The sequence below is a fragment of the Cynoglossus semilaevis genome, chromosome 12, assembly GCF_000523025.1.
Source record: "Cynoglossus semilaevis isolate Cse_v1.0 chromosome 12, Cse_v1.0, whole genome shotgun sequence".
Classification (NCBI taxonomy): domain Eukaryota; kingdom Metazoa; phylum Chordata; class Actinopteri; order Pleuronectiformes; family Cynoglossidae; genus Cynoglossus; species Cynoglossus semilaevis.
This window is the reverse complement of record NC_024318.1, coordinates 6,203,909-6,229,748: the sequence shown is the minus strand read 5'-3', so window position 1 is coordinate 6,229,748 and position 25,840 is coordinate 6,203,909. Positions and strand designations below refer to the sequence as shown.

General features: G+C 40.2%; 2 protein-coding genes across 5 annotated transcripts in view; one reads left to right on the top strand and one right to left on the bottom strand.

Moving 5' to 3' along the window:
* The window catches only part of chata (choline O-acetyltransferase a), a 7,255-nt gene extending 5,893 nt beyond the window's left edge, over positions 1–1,362 (top strand). Inside the window, 5 exon segments of the mRNA XM_025060944.1 lie at positions 1–43; positions 114–255; positions 377–439; positions 524–661; positions 973–1,362. The exon segment at positions 1–43 is cut by the window's left edge and continues 38 nt beyond it. Coding sequence (XP_024916712.1) covers positions 1–43; positions 114–255; positions 377–439; positions 524–661; positions 973–1,362 — 776 coding nt within the window.
* A 6,957-nt stretch (positions 1,363–8,319) lies between these two features.
* ogdhl (oxoglutarate dehydrogenase L) lies at positions 8,320–25,752 on the bottom strand. Of its 4 annotated transcripts, none has more exons than XM_025061140.1 (25): positions 25,617–25,752; positions 25,261–25,306; positions 24,841–24,966; positions 21,815–22,041; positions 21,153–21,323; positions 20,324–20,426; positions 18,182–18,297; positions 17,932–18,086; positions 17,145–17,291; positions 16,983–17,073; positions 16,736–16,915; positions 16,519–16,647; positions 16,241–16,420; positions 15,956–16,108; positions 15,394–15,496; positions 15,184–15,312; positions 14,679–14,829; positions 12,007–12,134; positions 11,701–11,879; positions 11,547–11,618; positions 10,745–10,870; positions 9,641–9,713; positions 9,248–9,411; positions 8,942–9,096; positions 8,320–8,865 (listed from the first exon to the last, which is right to left on the bottom strand). In XM_025061140.1, the coding sequence occupies exons 3-25, from the start codon at positions 24,860–24,862 to the stop codon at positions 8,742–8,744; spliced, it is 3,078 nt and encodes a 1,025-aa protein (XP_024916908.1). In that variant the 5' UTR covers positions 24,863–24,966; positions 25,261–25,306; positions 25,617–25,752; the 3' UTR covers positions 8,320–8,741. The 4 variants fall into 4 exon arrangements, with proteins under 4 accessions (XP_024916908.1, XP_024916907.1, XP_016892630.1 ...); XM_025061139.1 differs by having other exon boundaries at positions 25,409–25,721; XM_017037141.2 differs by lacking the exons at positions 24,841–24,966; positions 25,261–25,306; positions 25,617–25,752 and adding an exon at positions 22,880–23,170.
* Between the last annotated feature and the right edge of the window lie 88 nt (positions 25,753–25,840).

Below are 25,840 nucleotides of genomic sequence, written 5' to 3'. Positions count from 1 at the left end.
CCGATGCCTTCATTCAAGTTGCCCTCCAGTTGGCGTACTACAGGTCAGACAACTTCACCTGTGTGACAGCACATGCCTTTTGTGTGGCTTCACTGTTCTCCCCGTTGTTCTAGATGCCATGGGAGGCCGGTGTCCACCTACGAGAGTGCTTCCATACGTCGATTCCAGGAGGGCAGAGTGGACAACATTCGCTCGGCCACACCTGAAGCCCTGGCTTTTGTCAAAGCAATGACTGACGGCAGGCAAAGCACCAGTGTAAGATGACTGAGTGAGGGGTTGGTCTTGATGCACTCCAGTCTTCCTCATTAAAAACTACACTCACAAAAGGACTAGAGTTCATGGCAGGCTATTAATTCTTTTTTCTTTACTTCGCCAGGATTCAGAAAAGATGGAGTTGCTACGAGGTGCCATAACTGCACAGACAGAATATTCTCGTCGGGTAAATTCACTGTAACCAGCTCTTCTCTGTTGACTTTGTTCATTTAAAATGATCCGCTGACACAGCAATGCAATTTCTTTTAAGGCCATTACAGGGTTGGGCATCGACAATCACCTACTGGGACTACGTGAAGTTGCACGGGAACTGAAGGTCGAGACACCAGAGATCTTTAAAGATGAAGCTTATCTGATCAGTAATCAGTTCATACTCTCCACCAGTCAGGTTTGTTCCAGTAAAAATAAGCCTCAGTTTTCTAAAACAGAAGAAAACAAAAATGCCAATAAAAGTGGAAGACTGTTGAAAGTGTGTGATGCTCAACGACAGAGTGAATATTTCTGGGATTGCATGAAAGACAGATACTTGTTTGTTTTTTTTCATACATAAGTTTTGGTCCATATTTTAAATTGAATGATTTTCTCAGTTTAAAACTGTTTTTTAATTGAACAGCTCTTCTACAGAAACTACAACTTACAACCAAACCCCATATTGCATATAAATACAAGGATACCTGAGTGTGTTCTCCTTCACTCTAGGTCCCAACGACCGTGGAGATGTTCTGCTGCTACGGACCTGTGGTTCCCAACGGATATGGAGCGTGCTACAATCCTCAGTCTGACCACATTATCTTCTGCGTGTCCAGTTTCCGTGAGAGCACGCAATCCTGTTCGGCCGACTTGGTCAAGTGTCTGGAGCAGGGACTGGTGGACATGAGGGATCTGTGCAACAAATGCCACTGTGCCTCTGGTCCAACCAAGCAAAGACAAGGTCAGACAGTGAAGACACAAATGCGGAGCCAAACAGCCCTGGAAAATAAAACTAGACAAGGATCAACAGACTTCACCAGGAAGAAGCCAGAGCAGAGTGAGAACCAGAGTTCATCAAAGAAGGAGACTTCGACTTCGAACAGTGAGAATAAACCATAGGAGGGAGAAAGTAGATATAGTGATTTTAAAAATAGTGAGTCCAGTGCAATAACATAAACCTCCTGAAGTATTTACAGTATGAATGTGAAACAGGGTCAGTTCTGTGGTAGACGTACAGTGAATGTCAAGTTCTGATCAACTTGTAAACAACTTCTCCCTAAAAAAATATTATTTAAATAATAAGAAATAATAAAGGTCAAGATTTACAAACTATATATTAATATATCAAATACATATTTATTTATATATTATATTAACCCTGAGCCAATCAGTTCAGAGACATACATTCATCCACACACTTCTGGCCCTCTCTGTAATGATTAGTAAAAGTGTTGCTTTTCTAAGAAACTTCCTCCATGATAGTTCACCTCCGCTGCACTATCAATAAATGTAGTTAAGGATTAAAAACCAACTAGAACCAATACTGATGCTACCTTTCTGGCCAACAGAGAATGTTGTTTGGTCTTTAGTGTAGTTGTACATTTGTGAGGTGAATATCATTTATTTATTTATTTAATATTTTTTAAGATTTTGCTGTGAATGTAAATAAAATATATAAAGTAAATATATAACGAAATGTACTTAGTGGTTCAAAAAAGAATTTATAGAGAGTATAGTGGTGATGCAAATGGAGAAACTAAACAAATGAGCTTAGAATATGGTAAATTAAAAAAAATAAAGGATTATCTGTGGGAAAACTCTGTTCTTTCAATTATTTGAAATAATGTGAGAATAAAAAGCCAAAACAACAAATTGTCCATTGTTGTACATTACATCCACTTTTATTGTATAAACGTTAACGTTTAAGAGCGCTACTTCAATTTAGTTACAATATTACTACGTGTTTTGCTTGAAAATTCCTTTAACTTCAATAATATGCTGTTAAAGTTTTAATTTATTTTTGTACTTACTAGCTTTCAATTAAGGTTTTGCTTTTGTTGCTCTAACTTTCATGTTTAATGTTTTAGCTAATTCTGGTCTAGCATGAAATTGTATTTTTTTTTTGTCAATTACTAGTTCAAGTTTATTAGACATAACCTGGTTCTTTTATGGGATCGTGATGACCAGTGCTGTTCCCTGGGCTGCCTAGATGCCAACAAAAAACAAAAATGATCAAAACCAGTGGTGTTGTGAGGGATGTAGTTCAGAAACCTACGGAAATTCCTACCTGCATGTTATTATCATTGTTATTGCATGTAAATATAAAACAACATCATAGAAAGAAAAAAGAAATGTTCATTTCAGACAGAATGTTCTTATTCAGTACTGCTAAAATCTAGAAAAACAAATCACAACACATCTTTCAACGTTCCTTATTAGTCTTTAAGTTTGAAGTAGAAAAAATAGTATTTTCTCTCGCCAACTACAAATTCCAGCAGTTCTGTTTATTACCTGGGGTTTTCTAATGTGACAATCGAGCGTCACTACTGCTCTACGAAGCACCCAAGGCTTTGCTGTGATTTGTTTGCATCCCACAGCCTCCGTAGAGGAAGCGGAGCCTTATGTCCTAAGTAGGAAACGTGGCTCGGAGTCTCACTGCCAGCTGGCTCGTGTCTCCTGGTGAAGCGAGGTGTGAAGATAAATACACACTCCTTGACTAACAGTGACGGAAGCGATGACAAATACAGGCACTAAAGTTACCGTACCGATGCCTTCAATTCCACAACTACTCACTGGGATATATGTGTGATTCAACGACAGTGTCGACAATCAACAGCCAGTGGTTCGTCAGCATCCAGCAGTTCCAGCCACTCATGTACAAAAGAAATACACAATATATACTGCATAGTATTTGTAAAGGTATTGTGACTACAGCACCGAAGCTACCACCATAACAGTGGCTGCCATCAATCTCAACTATCTCTCGAGTGTGAGTGTGTGAGTGTGTGTGTTAGATCTCAACTATCTCTTGAGTGTGAGTGTGTGTGTTATTCTGGTGCCACTTCACCATTGACTTACAAACACACTGCTGGTGCTACTTCACCATTGACTTACAAACACACTGGCAGTTTTATGGCTAATAAAAATGATGGCTTTAAAGTTTTATATATTTTCTACTTTAGACTCTACACAAAGTCTGACGAGGTTTGGAACTGATTAATGACGTAAAACTGACCTTGAACATAATTGGTTGTGTGATTAAAGCAGACCAATCTAAGACCAAATGTAACATTTTCAATGGTATCATAGTAATCCTGAGATTTTTCTTCAAAAATGTGCTAAAAAAATCATTACAAGTGCTACGCAACATGAAGTGGTTTCTTAGACCACCACACTATGTGGGTTATTTAACTTAGATTTAAGCTTTATTAGCGATGACTATAACTTATACTGCAGCCTGACTTTGACAATAAAGTTGACTTTGGATTTGACTCATACAATGACCTACATCATGTGGCTTATAAAACTATACTAAGTTCAAGTTCAGTGGTTGGAGATGAAACCTACGTGAACCTACAGCCTTCATCTCCTCTACAGGTTCTGCTCCAGGAAGGCGCTCAGGTCGAAAGCCGTGTCCATGAACCTCCTCAGCTCGTTCAGGTGCGTGGACTTGTTCCCTGTTGCCGGAGCAGCTGCCGGGTCCCGCCCCACATACCTGGAAAAAACACTCAGGTTTTGTGAAAGCCTTAACCAGACCCGAGGTTTTCTGTGAACAAATACCAAGGTCATACCACAGAGGCCTCTTGTTGGCCACCACCGTGAGGAACCGCGGGCGAACATAATCATAGTAGCCCATGTTTTTGTGTTCCTCCTGACACCAGACCAGCTCAGCGTTAGCGTACTTCTCAGCCTCTGCTCGAACCAGGTCAAATGGGAACGGAGAGATCTGTAGGGGGGACAGGGAGAGGGTGAGGGAGGGGGGATGTAGTTATAACAACAAATGTCAGTGAATCCATGACAGATCAGATGGGAGAGATAACTAAACACCTGCTCAAGTCTGGTGACTGCAACATCTCCCTCTAGGTTGTGCTGTTTCCTCTCTTTGGCCAGGTCGTAGTAGACTTTGCCGGTACAGAAAATTACTCTCTTCACTTGATCTGGTCTTTCACTTGCTGGACCTTCTTCTGGAACTATCCTTCTGAATTTAGTACCTGCAGATATCAAACTACATTTGATGCTGACGGTGTGAACTTTTGACATTTAGTTTTTGGATTAAAGGGACTGAAAAATGAATGGGAATTTCACACCCAACTACAGCGAATAAGGGTATTAACTAACTAAGACAAAAATTAAAAGTTGATTAAAATAAATCTGTCTGCTGATTAACAATATCACCACACACATTATGTCACATTTAACACGAATGAAGAAAAACCCAACCTTCAGTAAGATCATCAAAACTGGACCGTGCGTCTGGATGCCTCAGAAGAGATTTGGGGGTAAAAATAATCAGCTTTTTTAAAAAAGAAAAGAAAAGAAGAAAAAGTTTCTGTCAGTAACAAACAACAGATTGATGCTGTCATCCGCATCTTTCGGGGAAAACTCCAGAGATTAACAAAATAAATACTTTGTCTTTTCACGCTAATTTGTTTCCACCACAGACCATGCAACATCAGCAGTGGGAAAAGAAAACAATTCTCCAACAATCATGTAATTAAAACCCTCTGTGCTCAGCCAACCAGCTCCAGAAATTCAGGACTGTCTATATATAAAAAACACACAATAAACAAACAAACCGCACTATTATCCCCTACTGGCTCGCTCACTAATTTGCTTGGGAAGTACTTTTCTCATGCTTGGCAGCGCATTGCATTTATGAGCGACAGGGGATCAGTTAAGACATTCACTGTGGCTGAAAACTGACAGTCGGAGGAAACGAGTAGACGTGCGCTATATACCGTCACGTTAGAGTTCAAAGAAGGAACGCTTTAGGTCAGAAGAAGAAATAGAAACGCAGATCAGGAAAAATTTGTCAGGTTTTAAATTGGGATATGTCAATTAACTAAGACAATGGTGTAACAGTGATTCTTTTTCCTTTGTTAATTACGCCATAGTATGTTATATCTTTGATTTTGTTTTTTGTCTTTGCATACATTGCATATTATGTTAGCAATTGTAGCAGTTTTAAATACGCATTTGTGCTCAAAAGTACAATGGTTTTTAGGTATTATTGAATTTTTTATTATTAAATGTCATAGTGTAATATGTAATATTTGGTGATTGTTTTTTACCATGACACTACATAGGGATCTGATAATGGAGCCTAACCTATTTTTATTTTTATTTTGGTCATACTACTGTAAAATGTTTGATTTGTTGACATGGCAAAATATAAATTTATTGCCATTGGTTTATTATTTTTGCAAAGCAACAAATCTTCTATAAATGTGATCAAAGTGAAAATCATCCGAAACCCACAATCACATCAATGTTCATGTAAAACAATTAGGATCGGCTGAGACACAGGTAGGATAGAAAGTCACACTTCACCGGTTTTCTGAATGGCAGCAGAATCTGTCGCCTGAGCACATGACAGTAGTTAGCAGGTGTGGAGCAGTTGACCACGATCCAGTTACTGTCGTACAGCTGCTGAACTTCAAAGTCTCCGGTGAACTCCTTACAGGGGGAAACACAAAAGTAGTCAATTAACAAGTAAGTAAGAGAAGAAACACGCAGTATTCCTGACTTGATGTATTGAAACCTTAAAATCAACGTTGATGTTGATGTCAATACATTTTCACAAACATATAAAAATTATTATATATACAAATTAAATGTTGTCTGACATCATTTGAATTTCTTTTGGAATCGGAATGGTATGATGTTTACCATCATATGATGTATGATGGCAAACGTTTTTTTGCCATCCTTTATTGTTCCATAGTGTAGCCGCTGTATAAATCTAATCTGGGGAACAAAGGTCGGTGTGATGCCAGGGGAAGGCCCTCGGACACAGACTGGTGCAGGACCGAGCAAACTGTCCCACTAATAGATTGATCAATATCCCATTTGAGGAGATGAATCTCCTTCTGCTGATTCAGGCGGCTGTGGTTCCTTCCTCAGAACTGACCCCTGCACCACATTAGTGATGAATACCAACACTCTGGAGGCCATAATGAAGAGACTTAAAGCTTCTACAGAAATAGGCAATTATCATTGACCTGGTTGTGACATAAGGCCAGCCATTAAAAGGCGGAGCTACGGTCACTTTTCTCGACAGCCGTTTACAATTAGCTGACACTCAATGATAGTCAATAAGTTGTACACGTGAACGTACAGGGAAGTGATCGGGGTCGTCTTTGCTCATCTGCAGAAAGCGTTCTGGTCGAGCCGACGAATGTTCTGGACCCTGAGGACACATAGCGAAAGTGAAAAATAAATGAAATTCAAAAGAAAAAAATGACTAAACTGCAGTCTGTTTTCATTCCCACCATTCCTTCCATCCCATGTGGCAACAGGAGGACAATGCCATTGTTGCGGACCCACTTGGCCTGACCTGGGCTGATGAACTGGTCAATGATACACTGAGCTGTGTTGTGGAAATCCCCAAACTGTGCCTCCCACAGGATCAGAGCGCTGGGATTGGCCATGGCAAAACCAAGCTCAAAACCTGAGTCAATCCAATCAATAATATCAAACAAACTCAAATGATGTAATTTCATTGCAGGGCAACACGATTCACAATCTGTTCTCCAGCTGCTGTTGACTTTGTGTGACTCCAGTCTTACCGAGGACTCCGTACTCTGATAAGGAGCTGTTGCAGACAGTGTAAAGAGCCTGGTTCGTCCACAGGTGGTTCATGGGAACGCAGGTGTGTTTGTCCACCTCTTGGTGGTGGAGGACATGATGACGGTGACTGCAACACATAGGACATATCACAGTTTATAAATTTTCCATTGACAATTTTTATAATTAAAAATGTATTTTGCATATTACAATTTACTTTTTTAATCTATAGATTTCATAGCATTTGCATTTATGATGCCAAATATGTATGAATTCTCCTGTGGATATTGCATGAAAATATGAAAATATTAGTTTCAACAATTGGAAGAGGCTAGACCTAATTATTCATGTTAAATTTTTTTATGGGATCGTGATGACCAGTGCTGTTCCCTGGGCTGCCTAGATGCCAACAAAAAACAAAAATGATCAAAACCAGTGGTGTTGTGAGGGATGTAGTTCAGAAACCTACGGAAATTCCTACCTGCATGTTATTATCATTGTTATTGCATGTAAATATAAAACAACATCATAGAAAGAAAAAAGAAATGTTCATTTCAGACAGAATGTTCTTATTCAGTACTGCTAAAATCTAGAAAAACAAATCACAACACATCTTTCAACGTTCCTTATTAGTCTTTAAGTTTGAAGTAGAAAAAATAGTATTTTCTCTCGCCAACTACAAATTCCAGCAGTTCTGTTTATTACCTGGGGTTTTCTAATGTGACAATCGAGCGTCACTACTGCTCTACGAAGCACCCAAGGCTTTGCTGTGATTTGTTTGCATCCCACAGCCTCCGTAGAGGAAGCGGAGCCTTATGTCCTAAGTAGGAAACGTGGCTCGAAGTCTCACTGCCAGCTGGCTCGTGTCTCCTGGTGAAGCGAGGTGTGAAGATAAATACACACTCCTTGACTAACAGTGACGGAAGCGATGACAAATACAGGCACTAAAGTTACCGTACCGATGCCTTCAATTCCACAACTACTCACTGGGATATATGTGTGATTCAACGACAGTGTCGACAATCAACAGCCAGTGGTTCGTCAGCATCCAGCAGTTCCAGCCACTCATGTACAAAAGAAATACACAATATATACTGCATAGTATTTGTAAAGGTATTGTGACTACAGCACCGAAGCTACCACCATAACAGTGGCTGCCATCAATCTCAACTATCTCTCGAGTGTGAGTGTGTGAGTGTGTGTGTTATTCTGGTGCTACTTCACCATTGACTTACAAACACACTGGCAGTTTTATGGCTAATAAAAATGATGGCTTTAAAGTTTTATATATTTTCTACTTTAGACTCTACACAAAGTCTGACGAGGTTTGGAACTGATTAATGACGTAAAACTGACCTTGAACATAATTGGTTGTGTGATTAAAGCAGACCAATCTAAGACCAAATGTAACATTTTCAATGGTATCATAGTAATCCTGAGATTTTTCTTCAAAAATGTGCTAAAAAAATCATTACAAGTGCTACGCAACATGAAGTGGTTTCTTAGACCACCACACTATGTGGGTTATTTAACTTAGATTTAAGCTTTATTAGCGATGACTATAACTTATACTGCAGCCTGACTTTGACAATAAAGTTGACTTTGGATTTGACTCATACAATGACCTACATCATGTGGCTTATAAAACTATACTAAGTTCAAGTTCAGTGGTTGGAGATGAAACCTACGTGAACCTACAGCCTTCATCTCCTCTACAGGTTCTGCTCCAGGAAGGCGCTCAGGTCGAAAGCCGTGTCCATGAACCTCCTCAGCTCGTTCAGGTGCGTGGACTTGTTCCCTGTTGCCGGAGCAGCTGCCGGGTCCCGCCCCACATACCTGGAAAAAACACTCAGGTTTTGTGAAAGCCTTAACCAGACCCGAGGTTTTCTGTGAACAAATACCAAGGTCATACCACAGAGGCCTCTTGTTGGCCACCACCGTGAGGAACCGCGGGCGAACATAATCATAGTAGCCCATGTTTTTGTGTTCCTCCTGACACCAGACCAGCTCAGCGTTAGCGTACTTCTCAGCCTCTGCTCGAACCAGGTCAAATGGGAACGGAGAGATCTGTAGGGGGGAAGGACAGGGAGAGGGTGGGGGGGGATGTAGTTATAACAACAAATGTGGGACAGGGAGAGGGTGAGGGAGGGGGGATGTAGTTATAACAACAAATGTCAGTGAATCCATGACAGATCAGATGGGAGAGATAACTAAACACCTGCTCAAGTCTGGTGACTGCAACATCTCCCTCTAGGTTGTGCTGTTTCCTCTCTTTGGCCAGGTCGTAGTAGACTTTGCCGGTACAGAAAATTACTCTCTTCACTTGATCTGGTCTTTCACTTGCTGGACCTTCTTCTGGAACTATCCTTCTGAATTTAGTACCTGCAGATATCAAACTACATTTGATGCTGACGGTGTGAACTTTTGACATTTAGTTTTTGGATTAAAGGGACTGAAAAATGAATGGGAATTTCACACCCAACTACAGCGAATAAGGGTATTAACTAACTAAGACAAAAATTAAAAGTTGATTAAAATAAATCTGTCTGCTGATTAACAATATCACCACACACATTATGTCACATTTAACACGAATGAAGAAAAACCCAACCTTCAGTAAGATCATCAAAACTGGACCGTGCGTCTGGATGCCTCAGAAGAGATTTGGGGGTAAAAATAATCAGCTTTTTTAAAAAAGAAAAGAAAAGAAGAAAAAGTTTCTGTCAGTAACAAACAACAGATTGATGCTGTCATCCGCATCTTTCGGGGAAAACTCCAGAGATTAACAAAATAAATACTTTGTCTTTTCACGCTAATTTGTTTCCACCACAGACCATGCAACATCAGCAGTGGGAAAAGAAAACAATTCTCCAACAATCATGTAATTAAAACCCTCTGTGCTCAGCCAACCAGCTCCAGAAATTCAGGACTGTCTATATATAAAAAACACACAATAAACAAACAAACCGCACTATTATCCCCTACTGGCTCGCTCACTAATTTGCTTGGGAAGTACTTTTCTCATGCTTGGCAGCGCATTGCATTTATGAGCGACAGGGGATCAGTTAAGACATTCACTGTGGCTGAAAACTGACAGTCGGAGGAAACGAGTAGACGTGCGCTATATACCGTCACGTTAGAGTTCAAAGAAGGAACGCTTTAGGTCAGAAGAAGAAATAGAAACGCAGATCAGGAAAAATTTGTCAGGTTTTAAATTGGGATATGTCAATTAACTAAGACAATGGTGTAACAGTGATTCTTTTTCCTTTGTTAATTACGCCATAGTATGTTATATCTTTGATTTTGTTTTTTGTCTTTGCATACATTGCATATTATGTTAGCAATTGTAGCAGTTTTAAATACGCATTTGTGCTCAAAAGTACAATGGTTTTTAGGTATTATTGAATTTTTTATTATTAAATGTCATAGTGTAATATGTAATATTTGGTGATTGTTTTTTACCATGACACTACATAGGGATCTGATAATGGAGCCTAACCTATTTTTATTTTGGTCATACTACTGTAAAATGTTTGATTTGTTGACATGGCAAAATATAAATTTGTTGCCATTGGTTTATTATTTTTGCAAAGCAACAAATCTTCTATAAATGTGATCAAAGTGAAAATCATCCGAAACCCACAATCACATCAATGTTCATGTAAAACAATTAGGATCGGCTGAGACACAGGTAGGATAGAAAGTCACACTTCACCGGTTTTCTGAATGGCAGCAGAATCTGTCGCCTGAGCACATGACAGTAGTTAGCAGGTGTGGAGCAGTTGACCACGATCCAGTTACTGTCGTACAGCTGCTGAACTTCAAAGTCTCCGGTGAACTCCTTACAGGGGGAAACACAAAAGTAGTCAATTAACAAGTAACAAGACCAGGAGGTAGACGGAGAAGAAACACGCAGTATTCCTGACTTGATGTATTGAAACCTTAAAATCAACGTTGATGTTGATGTCAATACATTTTCACAAACATATAAAAATTATTATATATAAAAATTAAATGTTGTCTGACATCATTTGAATTTCTTTTGGAATCGGAATGGTATGATGTTTACCATCATATGATGTATGATGGCAAACGTTTTTTTGCCATCCTTTATTGTTCCATAGTGTAGCCGCTGTATAAATCTAATCTGGGGAACAAAGGTCGGTGTGATGCCAGGGGAAGGCCCTCGGACACAGACTGGTGCAGGACCGAGCAAACTGTCCCACTAATAGATTGATCAATATCCCATTTGAGGAGATGAATCTCCTTCTGCTGATTCAGGCGGCTGTGGTTCCTTCCTCAGAACTGACCCCTGCACCACATTAGTGATGAATACCAACACTCTGGAGGCCATAATGAAGAGACTTAAAGCTTCTACAGAAATAGGCAATTATCATTGACCTGGTTGTGACATAAGGCCAGCCATTAAAAGGCGGAGCTACGGTCACTTTTCTCGACAGCCGTTTACGATTAGCTGACACTCAATGATAGTCAATAAGTTGTACACGTGAACGTACAGGGAAGTGATCGGGGTCGTCTTTGCTCATCTGCAGAAAGCGTTCTGGTCGAGCCGACGAATGTTCTGGACCCTGAGGACACATAGCGAAAGTGAAAAATAAATGAAATTCAAAAGAAAAAAATGACTAAACTGCAGTCTGTTTTCATTCCCACCATTCCTTCCATCCCATGCGGCAACAGGAGGACAATGCCATTGTTGCGGACCCACTTGGCCTGACCTGGGCTGATGAACTGGTCAATGATACACTGAGCTGTGTTGTGGAAATCCCCAAACTGTGCCTCCCACAGGATCAGAGCGCTGGGATTGGCCATGGCAAAACCAAGCTCAAAACCTGAGTCAATCCAATCAATCCAATCAATAATATCAAACAAACTCAAATGATGTAATTTCATTGCAGGGCAACACGATTCACAATCTGTTCTCCAGCTGCTGTTGACTTTGTGTGACTCCAGTCTTACCGAGGACTCCGTACTCTGATAAGGAGCTGTTGCAGACAGTGTAAAGAGCCTGGTTCGTCCACAGGTGGTTCATGGGAACGCAGGTGTGTTTGTCCACCTCTTGGTGGTGGAGGACATGATGACGGTGACTGCAACACATAGGACATATCACAGTTTATAAATTTTCCATTGACAATTTTTATAATTAAAAATGTATTTTGCATATTACAATTTACTTTTTTAATCTATAGATTTCATAGCATTTGCATTTATGATGCCAAATATGTATGAATTCTCCTGTGGATATTGCATGAAAATATGAAAATATTAGTTTCAACAATTGGAAGAGGCTAGACCTAATTATTCAAGTTAAATTTGTTTGTTTTTTTTGACAATTAGATAGGGGGGAAAACTAGAACTAGGGTCTTGTGTGGTGTTAATTAGCTGCAGTGACAATTTTTTTTGACAATTAGATAGGGGGGGAAACTAGAACTAGGGCCTTGTGTGGTGTTAATTAGCTGCAGTGAATCCTCAAGATATTTAAAACCATAACCAAAGAAAGAGCAGTAAAACAAACTAACACACAATTCCTTCAGCCACTGTGAGCACCATGGACAGTTCCCTCCTCTGTACAGATCGTCCTCCAGCACGAAGCTCAGGAATGTAAAGCAAGGAAACATTAATACGCTTTGAAAGTCCATTCGCTCTCATGAATCAGCCTTCAAATCCAGCACAGTCACACTATCTCTACACTGACAGGGGTGAGAGCTGATGGGGGAGGGGGAGGTACATGATTCAGAGACGGAAGAAATCCAGGAAATGACCAAAATCTTTCGATGCTTATCTTCAGTGTGATGTCTTCACTTTCACATGGCATTTTAACCACAGGAGTTATCCTCAGCCAAAATAATGAACTAATGAGAGCACAAAACTAACTGTATAAAGATAAATATATATTTATACATAGAAATATATACATACATATATATTTATTTTAGTTCTTTTTTTATTTTTGAAAGTAAATAGAAAAAGAGCACCCTACATCCTCTGAGCTCATTAAGAAACTTTTAATTTCATGTTTCACTTTTTCAACATGCTCTCTCACATTTACAGGTAAGTCACGAGCATGTGATGTTTTCTCTGGGATTGCCTCAGACGCGGTACCAACACTCTCACACACACACACATTTCCTGTGCCTGGGGGCCCCATTAGTCAGAAGAACGGACGCACGACGGCGCACACGCACCCCATATAAACAAAGCGACTGAATCCATTAGTCCACGTTGTTACGTACATCACAGAAACGCAACCAGGTCCACTCGAGTGTAAAATACCAATATGTTCAGCAAAACAGAGATGTAAAGGTGTGTGTGAATGTGTGTGTGTGTATGGATAAAGGAATACAGCGTTGGTAGGATGGATAAAAAAATTCATTAAGTGAAAAAAAAATCCAGTGATTCAGTTGTATAAGGAAAGCTGCTCTTGACTCAGACAGGAGAGGTAAGAAGCAGACGTCTGCTGTTTGTGTGATTCAGTAGAAGAAGAACTGAAGCCCCCGGTTAGTTATAGGGATGTATGATACTGTGGGACGGTGTGGGTAAAGCTGAGCTGCTGGAGAAATGATGGTGATTGGGGGAGTGGTGGGGAAGATGGTGATGAGACAGGCACAGAGAAAGGGGGACGTGGATTTGTTCATGTGTCACTTGTTTCCTCCTTCTACCATGACAACAACATGTGGTCTTAACAGATCTCAGGAGACCGTGCTGACGTCTCCTGTCTGACAAGACACACTTGGCCACCAAACACCCACCCACCCAAATTTTCCAATTCAGTGTCAATATGAGTGTTTTCTATTTTTGTTTCACTCAATACTGGTCTATGTGATTATTATAATTAAATTAACCAGTTCAAGTGCAAGAATCTACCTGATGCTAACATTTAAATAAAATATTCAATTAACTTAAAGCTATTTACCCAGGTTATGATTATTACTATTTTATTTTTTTAATCATTTAAATATTTTCCATTTTCATTGTAATTATCTCATTTACATTTTGTTTAAAATTCATCAGATTTAAATTGCTTGATTGTAAGGATATAAATTGAAACCTAGAAAAAGAGAAGAAGAAAGAACGTCTAAGCCTGTGTCTTATCATTAATGTTAATTAAAATTAATGTTATATTCTTGGCCCAGATACCATTGGCTATTTCTGTTACATTAAAGTGTGTCGGTGTCTCTTAGAATGAAACAGCAGAAACGAACTACAATTTTCAAATCATAAAAATCGACCAACTATTTCTTCTCTATTCAGAAAAAGTGACATTTATGGCGTGTTAAATGGATGAAATGGGCTTCAGCTGACGTAATCTGACCTATGACCCGGCCCCGATGCTATTTCAGTGAATGAGCTCATGCAGAGGGAGGAGAAACCGTGACTCTACAAGGACATGGAGGCTATAAAACACCTAAATGGAAAACTATACTTAAAACCCTCTTTATTTGATCAGTAGAGAGTGGCTTTAGAACCTCCATGGTGCAGATGAGGATGTTAAAACAGAAGGTGACAGCTGAAGGTGAGACAGCAGAATTTATTGAATTGAGGAGAATTCCCATTTTCTGCACTTTTTTACCAAATATTATTCAAAGTTTTTTGTTTTTTTTTATCTGTGCTGCCATGTGAGACTGCCTCACCTGAAGGTGCCTCGCTCCACATCCTGTCCACTCAGTCGCACATGGATGCCATCTTTAAGAAGAGACCCAAAGGCCATGTACTCTCCCAGAGCCCAGTCCATCTGTCGGTTCTTCACCAGATCTTCTCGGCCACGCAGGATACGGGACACACCTGGACCAATAGACAGAGTCATTGTAAATTGCTTGTTGCTGGGCTGTGGGAAGCGTTGCCTTCATGGTCTGTTCTACTGGAGATATTTGGAATTACTCGCTAATTTTGATTCTTAGTTTTTCTCCATATTGCAAATGACCACAGATTGGTCCACTCTGTGGTGGACATGTGGCCCGCAAGCCACTATTTGGATAAACCAGACCTCAGCATTTTATTACAAAATATTCATAATCTGGCACTGCAGTAATCTGGATTGTGTAAATTCTGGGTACAGTGTAACAATGTTATATGTAAATCCACTCCAGTCTTGTTTTATTATTATTCTGATCTACACAACAGTCCAGACTAACTCACCTGGATGGATTGTGAAATCTTCCACCGGCACTGAGCTGGCAGTTTGGCCAATGTGCTGCAGCACCTCTTCCTCGAGGCCAGTGGAGACACAGGTCATGCTCCTGGGTTCACCCTCTGATGTAAAGAAATCTAAGAAAACAAACAAAAAACTTTTATAACACCGAAATTGAAAGTCTTCACAGAAATTCTCTAAACAAATGAGCGTTCTACTTCTCCAGGGGGAGTCCAGCCAGTGTCGTATGTGTAAGATCTTCTCATCCTTGGAGCTGGCGTAAGCTTCCTCACATATCTTGTCATATTTGGCAATTTCTTCCTGAAACACATTTTGTGTTATTCGGTCATTTGTTTTATAAATTGCAAAGCGACGCTGCTGACAAACCATAAACTGTGTGAAGCTCAGACAAACAGAAATAGATGCAGAAACATAAAGTGTAAACAATGTCCATCAAATTATGATCGAGTTTTATGTTTTATACACAGCAGGTTCATTACACTGTGCCAGTAAATATCCAGTACAGTATGCAGTACCTCCAATGTATCCAAGCAACATAAACTCTGTGTGAGTGATTGTAGAACTAGAAACTCAGTCACTAAACGGAAACTCAAATACAGCGGCAGTGGCAGCACATATTGACTCTGAGGCTGAGGGCAGTGTGTTAGTGAAATTAAACACCACTGTACTACAGAAAATGATGGAAATAAATCTTAAAAAACACACCGCCGTTACACAACACATACACAGCAAACAAACAGCATTAAATCACACACACACCTCAAACTCCTGTTGTGCTCCCACTCCCTCTGCGATGAGCTTGTCAGAGTATTTCTTCAGCACTTGCTCCTGCCGACGGATCTGTTTGTACATCAGCGGCTGAGTGAACATGGGTTCATCCATCTCATTGTGGCCGAAGCGTCTGTAACACACCTGAGCAAAAGACGCACACAGAGGTACTTTTGTTTGGACCAATAAACATTTAGCACACTGGTTCAGCAAGAAATTGTTTGCCAAAACATTTGCCTCCAACTGTATTCTGCCCTTAAAAACACTGAGACTCACCAGGTCAATGACAACATCCTTGTTGAAGGTTGTTCTCCAGTCTGCAGCGACACGACACACGTACATCACGGCCTCGGGGTCATCGGCGTTCACGTGGAAGATGGGAGCGTTGACGACCCGGGCCACATCGGTGGGGTAGGGAGAAGAGCGGGCGACCCGAGGGTCAGTGGTGAAGCCGATCTGGAGACGACGAACAGATAATACACGTGAACACTGTCGCACTGGCAGAGTAAAACGGAAGCGTTTTCAAAAGAAAAAAAGGTGAATTTCTCCTCTACCTGGTTATTGACCACCACGTGGATCGTACCATGTGTAGTGTAGGAGGGGAGCTCGCTCAAGTGAAATGTCTCATACACAACTCCTTGTCCAGCGAAGGCAGCATCCCCGTGCATCAATATGGACATGACCTGGACAAAAGGCATCAGATAAACAGACAGATAAATAAAGGACCTAACTGTGACATAAATCATATCATATTATGGTAACATATTTTACCTTCTTTCCTTGAGTGTCTCCTCTGTAAAACTGCTCAGCTTTGGCCTTTCCCTGAACAACTGGGTCCACCGCCTCCAGGTGGGAGGGGTTTGCCATGAGTGACAGTGTGATATTTTTGTCCGTCCAACGGTTTATCCTCTCATGGTACATGCCCAGGTGGTACTTGACGTCACCTGAACCCTGCAGGTACAGTTTGGTCAGGTGAAGCTGTATTTCCTTTCTGTTTCTATGATATTTTTTTTCTCACCTCATCTGCTGCCTCTAACTTGGGGTCAAACTGGCAGAAGATCTGGTCCAGCTCTTTACGGATCACGTTAGCGAGAACGTTGAGTCTCCCTCTGGAAAAAGAGTTGACAGAATTAACCAAAGAAAAAGCTGAACCGGTTGAGTGTAGTGTGTGTTACAGTACCGATGAGGCATGCCCATGATCACACTGTCGATGCCTGCAGCACTTGATGTATCAATGATGGTTTTAAGAGCTGGGATTAAAACTTCACAGCCCTCCAGACCAAAACGCTTCTCTGAAGACCACTTCCTGGCCAAGAAGTCCTCAAACCTAACAATGAAATTCAAAATACAGTCAGAGGACAGCGAGATACACCAGAAGTAGTTCTCAAATTACTCTTTTATATTCATCCCGATTATTATGCAGTACATGTTTCCATGTCACAAAAATACTACAGTAATTTACAATATCGTTGAGCAACAACTTGGTATAAAACAGTAATTATACCATACTTTTTGAACATTTCTCTTTGGTTGTTGATGTTGCATCTTGTAGTTAATAATATTTAAATAGCTGAACTGGGTAAAAAAAGTTTCTTCTTTTGCTAAGAATAAAAAGCGAGCTAATAGATCACCTTGGCTTGATAAAAAAATTGCAAATTTCATAAACACATCATTGTGCCTTATATACTGAACAGCTTTTAATTATTTTCGATACTGTGCAAAAACAAAGAGGTTCAAAAGTCTGTTGAGCAGCAGAAAGAGCTCAGAGCTGCAGTAACTTCTCACTCCATTCATCAATGTTTAAGATGAGCTCAGATCAACAACAGGACGTTAATCTGTCCAAAGATACAGTCACGGGTCATTTCTCTGTGTTATTTACGACTCCCTGATGTGAGCTGTGACTCAAAGTGAAATACTCCGCTGTCACTGTGTGGATGTGAGCTGGGAGATGTGTGGTCAAGGCCCACCGTGTAGATCGGACCAGGCGGGCCAGCAGCGTTCTCTTCTCATCGTTGGTGAACTTCATGATTCCAGGAGTCTCGAATTTCTGACGAATCCACTGACACTGCTGCACGTTGTTGATGAACATGAACTCCACGCCGATGTGACCGCAATAAGACGTCTGTGGGCAAAGATATTTAAATTTTTTTTTAAAAAAACCACACACTGAGCAGAACGATAGGTCAAGGTCAGGAGGAAAATCATAAAGAAAAACACCTCCAGTCGGTGAATGATTTCCCTGAGAGGAAGAGTGGAGTTTCCGCCGCCGATGAAGGTGGTGGGGGGCAGCTGGAAGGTGCGATCCAAGTCAGACTCATTGAGACCATAAAAACCTACAAAGAGCATGGTAATCCAGATTAGGCACACAACATCCTAAAACATAATTTTATAAGAACTGGATCAGGGCAGAAATCATTATCTCTGGGTCTGAACTGTTACCTGAGAGACATTCAAACATTTAAAACCAACAGCTGATTAGGGGAAATAATTTTCTAAAAATTTCAGTTTCTGCTTCAGAAAAAAAAGAAAAAAAAAAAAAGAACGTTTATCGATTTGTTTCCTGTCTTGGTTCTAACTGAGACAAACAATCAGAAGGTGTCACCCTGGGCTTTGGGAATTGTGACAGATATTTCCTCATTAAAGCACCTGATTAATTGGTCTATCTAAAAGCATAATCGTGTAAAATGATGGAGTGGAAATGAAAACAATAATTAGCCATGGCTCCATGAGACTTGTGATTGATACGACAGCCCAAAAACTGTTGAAAACCCAAAGTAGGGCTGGTAGAATCATCAGCTCCCAAGAGCTGTGGAGTCACAGGAGACTAGACTTCACTCTTGTAGCTGCACATACGGTAAGAGAAGGTTTCCACCTGCTCAAACTCAAATCACAGAAGAACATAAGAGGAGACAAGTGCAAATCTTATTAGGAACAGGGGAAAGATAAAAGGGGCCAAGAATAGACTGGCAGGACACCAGCTGACCAAAGGAGGGGGCAACGGAGGCAGTCGTTAACTTTCATTAAGGACCTCCAGCCCTGATGACAATACATAATGCAAAGCTATGTCCTGATAAACAACGATAACATCAGAAATCTCTCTGTTTCTCTGTCAGTCCGTCTGTTGCTTCTCATCACTCACTAGTAATTCTAGATTCTCATCTACGTCTGGTCGACCACCTTCCTCTCTTTCTCATTCTCTCTCTCTCTCTCTCTCTCACACACACACACACACCAGTTTTTGTGAGCGCTTTCAATAGATATAATGATTTCCCTAACCTTGAAATATGAAAACACCAACTCACGCAAAATTGTCCAACAAGGTCAAAGTGTCTTAGTATACCACGAGAACACACACCCAAAACAGATTCATTGTTACGTCATGTAATTTCGCATGTATTTTGTTTTTTTTTTTCCAACTTATTCTAACTCCAACCTAAATGCAGCTCCTCAAAATATCATCTTAATTCATGGGGAACAGCAACATGTCCTAACAAGATACCAAGTGTCCTCACAACAATAGAATAACAATCTCTCTCTCACACACACTGGTTCTACCTTCAGTCCTTTAATGTAATTCTGGACTGACAGTAATGACCACATTAGGTTGAATCACCTTACGGAAAGTATTAAGGACATACTGAATATGGACTGTAATCTCAGAGCAGTGGGGTTACAGGTACATTTAAATTAAATTAAAAATACACACATATCGTTTTAGCATTTTGTAGTTAGGGACAATTTACACTCGTGGGTCTGATGAGTCGTGCAGCCTTAGGTTGTAGAAGTAGGCCGTGCATAATTCCAAATAAAACATTTATTATTGTAAAGATGGGGGCGCTTTTGATGTGAGCGAGTCAAAGAGAATAATATGCATTTAACTGAAATCATAAACACAGCACACACAGAGCATTAATTAACAGAAGGGCCATCTATAGTCTGAATCTCATCAGCATACACTGTGTACTGTGGACGCGTGTTTGACTTAGTATTTCTTACAATACACAGACAAATAGGACAGGCACAACAATGAATATAAAATACACAGATTCTGTGTCATACTCAACATATATTTTGTATGCACTTTAGTGCATACATATGCCATACACTGTATATAAAAAAACATAATTGTTTCCAGCCCAGACATACATATATACACATACACATAGTGTATATGTACATATATAAAATATATACATAAATACAAACACATATATAGAGATATTGTATACATATATTATATATTTTTATGATCACAATATGTATAGGTATATATACTGTATATATAGCAACTTCTACATATTTTGTTCTTGTTATATATTTATATATAGTGTATACAGTATATAGGTTTTTGCTGTTTACCTAGTTTATCAAAGCTGGTGATGAGGTCGCAGGGAATAAAGGATTCCAAGTCTGCATCCAGAATTCCAAGAGGGTCCAACTGAGCAACATGATGGCCACGAATCTACTCAGAGATTAACGTGAGAAGAGAAAAAGAAATAAAGAATGTACTGGGGTCTCATTTGTACTGTATAGTAATATTAGCTAATGTATTTACAAGTCAGACTGTGTAGGCATTCCCACCAAGATCTCCACAGGTCGGGAAAGAACAGAGATGTCGGTGCCAAAAAGAAAGATTTTAATAAATCCCTGGGATAGCTCCTGGAATTAATTGGAGGGCCACCTGGTTTGTTTAAGTAGTCTCTTTGATATTTCCATTTTCAAAAAGCATGCAGTGTTAAGTGGGTTAGGATTAATGTAGGAATTTGCATATCCTCACGCAGCGACAAACAAATTGCATATTCCTTTTAAGGAGCAGAAAAAACCCACGCAGTATGTTCAGGCAGGCTGAGTACATTTTTGTTTGATTCATTTTTCACAAATACTGTGAAAATACTGTTGATACAAACAGTCGGCTATTAATGGTTGCAGACAGATGATGTTATAATGCAGCACACAGGCTCTGGGATTAGTGGAGTCATTGTAAACAGTGTGATTATATATTAAAACCAAACATTAATGCATGTATACACTGGAATATTCAAATGTCTATTTTTAACCTAATTTAAAATTTGCAATAAAAATCTTTTCATTTTTCATATATATTTATCCATTATTTTCAGTAAGTATGCCAAAAATAATTGGACAGTACTTTACACGTCCTAGTATGGTTGATAGTACTATACAGTACCTGGTAGGCTCTAATGAGCGTGTGCACAGCCAGATGGTCTTCCACTACTTTCTGTGCCGTATCTGGAGAATGAGACCCCACCCGGCCCTGCAGCAGAGTGGAGGGGCGTTTCTCACCCGCCTCAGCAGACGGGCTGGAGGCCTGGAGGTCGCGGAAGAAGGTGTCCCAGGACTATAGAGAAAAAAAACACAAATCAAGTAGTTTAAAAGTTGGTTGACTGATTCTACAAGGGTCATGACTCAAAGCTGGGGAACAGGAAAAATAAGAAGCTTCTTTTTCATTTTAGACGTTTTTCCGTCTGTGGATAAGCTGTGTTTGCAACATACAGTGTGGCGGTGCTACAGCAACAGTATGGCAGGCTGGAAATGTGACGATACTATCACAAAGTCCAACAACCTACAGGTCGTGGCTTTGGACTGCATTTGTGTCAATTATCGTGTTTTTTGTGTCTTTACTCTGCCTGGTGCGCTGGTGATAGTTTTTAATCAATGTTTGCTATGATTTACACCATTCTGACCAGTCAGTTTTAAATGCACTGCTGTATGTCAAACACAGCACAAACTGAGAAAATGTTAAAAGATGTCAATAACATTTAATCGTATTAATCACTGCTCCTTCTGTTATGGTATGTGTGCAACTAAAGGGTAACTAAATGCAGTTACCTTGTGGACGTTTTTGTGGTCATCCAGCCAGGCATAGTACATCTCCTCCACGTAGCTGGAGCTGCTGATAATGGCTGGAGAAACCGGTGTTGATCCAGAGGAGCTCATTCTCCTGTAGGAGTCAAGGCAGCGTCTGGTGGAGCCACTTCCATTACCACGTAACCACAGACTTCCCAGAGTACACCTGACCCGCAACACGCCCGCCAACAAACGGAGCTGACTCATGGCTGGAGGGAAATATGAATAGAAAATATGAAGACAGAGATCACTGCAGTCTCCTGTATTTTTACACAGTACATACAGTACTATTTCAAAGCAGAACAACATTGTTTTCTTCCTATTGTTTCATAACCTTTAGTGTTATTCACTACCTCGGTCTTGTGGATTTTAATGAACTTGAAACTTTGAAACAATGTTGTTTGTAAAACAAATTCTGCTTTTCACACATCAACAATTCTTTTTTTCCTTCGATATCTTTCATAATGTCAGCACAAAGTATTTTTAACCCAATGCTAATGAAAATGCTAGCTCAAACCTACATGGTTACTTCCGGTCCGGGTCCAGGACGCCACACTTGCAAATCACAAATCACAAATCAGTTGTGTTTTGTTGTTATTTTGTTATAAACAAATAAATCAGTCAATGGTCGTGATTCTAAATGACACAGAGGAAGACCATGGCATTTGTTTACATGCCCTGCGTCCTGCTTTTGTTTACTTTGACATACTTTTTAATATATATATATATATAAATACGGAGCGTATATCAGTGCAAATGACGTTAAAACTGTTTTTGCAAAGAGCGCAAAAAATGGATTGCATAGACTGGCTGCGGACAATGTTTCCCTCATAATGACGTTTGAGTTTAATGTAAGGACAAAACACAGCAGCTACAGTCGCGTTCGTTGAAACAGTGGAGACCATAGCACACGATAACATTCTATAAGTAACGGCCCGCGCGTGCGTCTTGTGAAGACGTTTCCAAGGCAGCAGGACAAAAGGCAACAACCGGACAGAAGTGTGATGACGAGCTGACGATGCATGTGTCACAGCCATGAGCGTTTACCTGCTGCTGCTTCCACTTCTCTACCTTTACATCAACAGGACGTCTGTTTGGTATGTTTCAGAGATCAAAGTCAAACCCGTGCTGGTTTCATTCGGTCACTGTCGTGTTTCCCCGGAGGACTAATCCCTCAGCATAAACAAATCCTCATAATCTCCGCCGCTGCCTTTCTCTCTGTGACACCGCACGGGCACAGAAACACAGGAAATAAACTTTGGATTAAATAAATTAACTGTGCATCATTTGTAGAGGCTGCCTCTACCTTAGACTGTACTGTTCTGTTCTGTGGCCCAAGTCTCACCACTGAACGGGTTATAGACTGTAAGTAGGACAGGTATCAGTGAAGGTGACACAGATCCAGGAGCTGCAGCCACGTCGAGACACGCCCCCCTGCGTCAGGTGGCGCTACAAACACTTTCATCCTGCCAGTTAATTCAGTCAACGTCATTATTTTAACCAAAATAACAAAATAACGTGTTGCTTAATTCTAAGAAGAAGAAAAAAAGCTCAAATACTTTTTAAGTGAACGAAAAGAGAAGAACAAATATATAAAAGCGAATCCTGAGGAGTACCACAGAGCAGTACCTCAGGCTGCCGTTAGTTTTGAACTCTACCATCTTTAGCATGGGCAAATTGTGAGTAAAAATACTGGTTTACTTTTATGGATTTAAGCATCAATCCAGTGTGTTTCCTCCCAACAGACAACTGTTCTGACAACATTGACCAATGTGTGGCCCTAAAATGACCTTAAGAACTACAGATACACACACACACACAATCTCTCGCTCGCTCTCCGTTACATCACACGTCTTTCCCCTCACTGTTAATTATATAAGCCTATTAAACTTTTATAGGAGCTGAATAGGAGTCGGTTGAGCAAGTGGTTTCAGATTGATGGGCTTCTAACTTGAGTGCTTTAAACAATAAGATAATTGGCCCTCCCTTCGTTCTGCTGTTCCCTCCCCTTCCTCGTCCCCCCATTCCAGCCCCTGCACTCTTCCACAGCTACATTTCCATCATTCATACTGGCTGGCACAGAGGAGAACAGTGTTATCCATCACAACGAGAACATCACTGAAAACAAGGGAGGAGGACAGAGCGAGCGCTCCATGTACCAGGATCTACCAGACAGAGCCAGATTCATCTGAGTGTCATTAAATCAGTTAAAAGAACGCTCTCCTACTTGAACCTTAAAAAAAACACACACCTAATTAAACAATTTTACAACAAGCACCATGTGATTTCTTTCTGACGTGTAACTAATCTGTTTCTGTAGACATCTGACAGCACAATAAACACAAGAGTCCCTTTTAAAGACTTCTTCCTTCCATTATTTGCAGTAATGCTGAGTCTGACCTCAGGAACACGAGGTCAGGCAATTATGAACTGAAATGCCATTTTGTTGTAGTGGCGTTGGCGCCTGACAAAGATGGAGTAAAGCCCAGTTGCTTTTTGGCATTTTATTAACGGTATTCATCGATGAAAAGACCTGTGCCGCTGGCTAACACGGCCTGCTGTTAAATTACATCCTGTTTAGAATAATTACATCACGACAGAGGACAAGAGCAGACCAGCTGTTTGGTGTTTGGATCATTTTTTTTAGAAAATGTGTCATCTACACAGGTAGAAAGAAGTGGGGAAAAAGGGACTATTTCCACTCGCTTTAAGCTTAGTGGAATTACTACTCAAGGAAAAACAAACACAACGAGAGAACCCTCTATGTCATTGTTAATTTGGCAATGATTATCATTTCCAGGTAATTGCTCAGTGCCTGAATAAAGGTTTGTCTCTATCCAAGAGAAAGGTCAACGTTCAGGTGAGGGAGGCCGAGGGCCGACACCTACAGTTGAACAGCTGGATAGGCTAAAACAAACTGCCTCTGTACAGCAGTCCAGAGCTCATTTGGTCAATTCCAGGCTGAGTACAAAGAGCCAAGAGAAGCAGATAACGTGTAATCCACTTACCTCCGTCCAGCCTACACGCCATTTATGGAGGTCCACGTCACGAGGATATTTAGGAAGCTCTAATTCATCAAAGCCAGCACGATCGGGGGAGGAATCAGATTTTCCACACAGCTCTTGGTCCGTGGGCTGTTATAAAAATCAATCATATTTGAGATAGTTTAATAATGCATGATTTCATTAAGCGCTGCTGTAAAAGACAGACATGAGACTGATAGGGCAGAAAAATTCTAAGACAGATTTAGACAGTTTTAGTTTTGATATATAAAAAAAAATCAAACATTTTTACTTTATATTATTGAAGCTTTTCAAAAGTATTTCTAGCTTTGTATAATTTTTTTTTCCCTTTGACAAAACTGAAAGCACAACATTTCAAAGTAACTTGATTTCAGTCCATAGACAAGAACAAGGAAACTTTGTTACCTGGTGTGGAAAATCATTCCCAAGAATTCTTTAACGATGAAATTCTCTGACAGAAACATCACACGGTCAGACAGAGGGCAGAACAATAACTTAATGTTTTTATAAATCAAGAATATTTTCAACTTGGAACTTTTTGTCTTACTCTTACCATGAATTTGTCTGTTCTTCACTAGAAAAAAATACCATGTTAAACATTGACCTTTAAATAGTCTGTTGTGTGAGTCCTGAAGTTGGACTCTGGACAGTTTTTGTTTTCCAGTCATTTTCTTCTGCAGTTGTGCCAACGTTTTCCTCACTCAACCAGAGAAATAAAATTACAAATCAGTTCATTTCACCCGTGACACAAACAAACTTACCTTTGAGATTTCAACATACCGGTAGAAACAACATATTTTCCCATGTATGTAAATAGCCAGAATACCTAGACACTTTAAAAAGACACTGCCCTCATAAACCACCTTTGGAAGAGGCTGAAATCCTCAGTTTAACCACAGGGAGAAGTGAAATTTCAACTAAACGTGAAAACCAGTTGCTACTGATTGACCGGTGTGAATGAGCTGATGCATTTGTTGACATTCAG

What these genes read in the sequence shown, in the direction of transcription:
- ogdhl (XM_025061140.1), bottom strand. Translation starts at nt 24,862, where the DNA reads ATGGCGTGTAGGCTGGACGGAG. An exon ending in TGCTGCCATTCAGAAAACCG is followed by an intron (nt 9,714 to 10,744) that starts GTGAAGTGTGAC and finishes TTTTTAAAAAAG; the next exon opens with CTGATTATTTTTACCCCCAA. An exon ending in TTTTGATGATCTTACTGAAG is followed by an intron (nt 9,412 to 9,640) that starts GTTGGGTTTTTC and finishes TGATATCTGCAG; the next exon opens with GTACTAAATTCAGAAGGATA.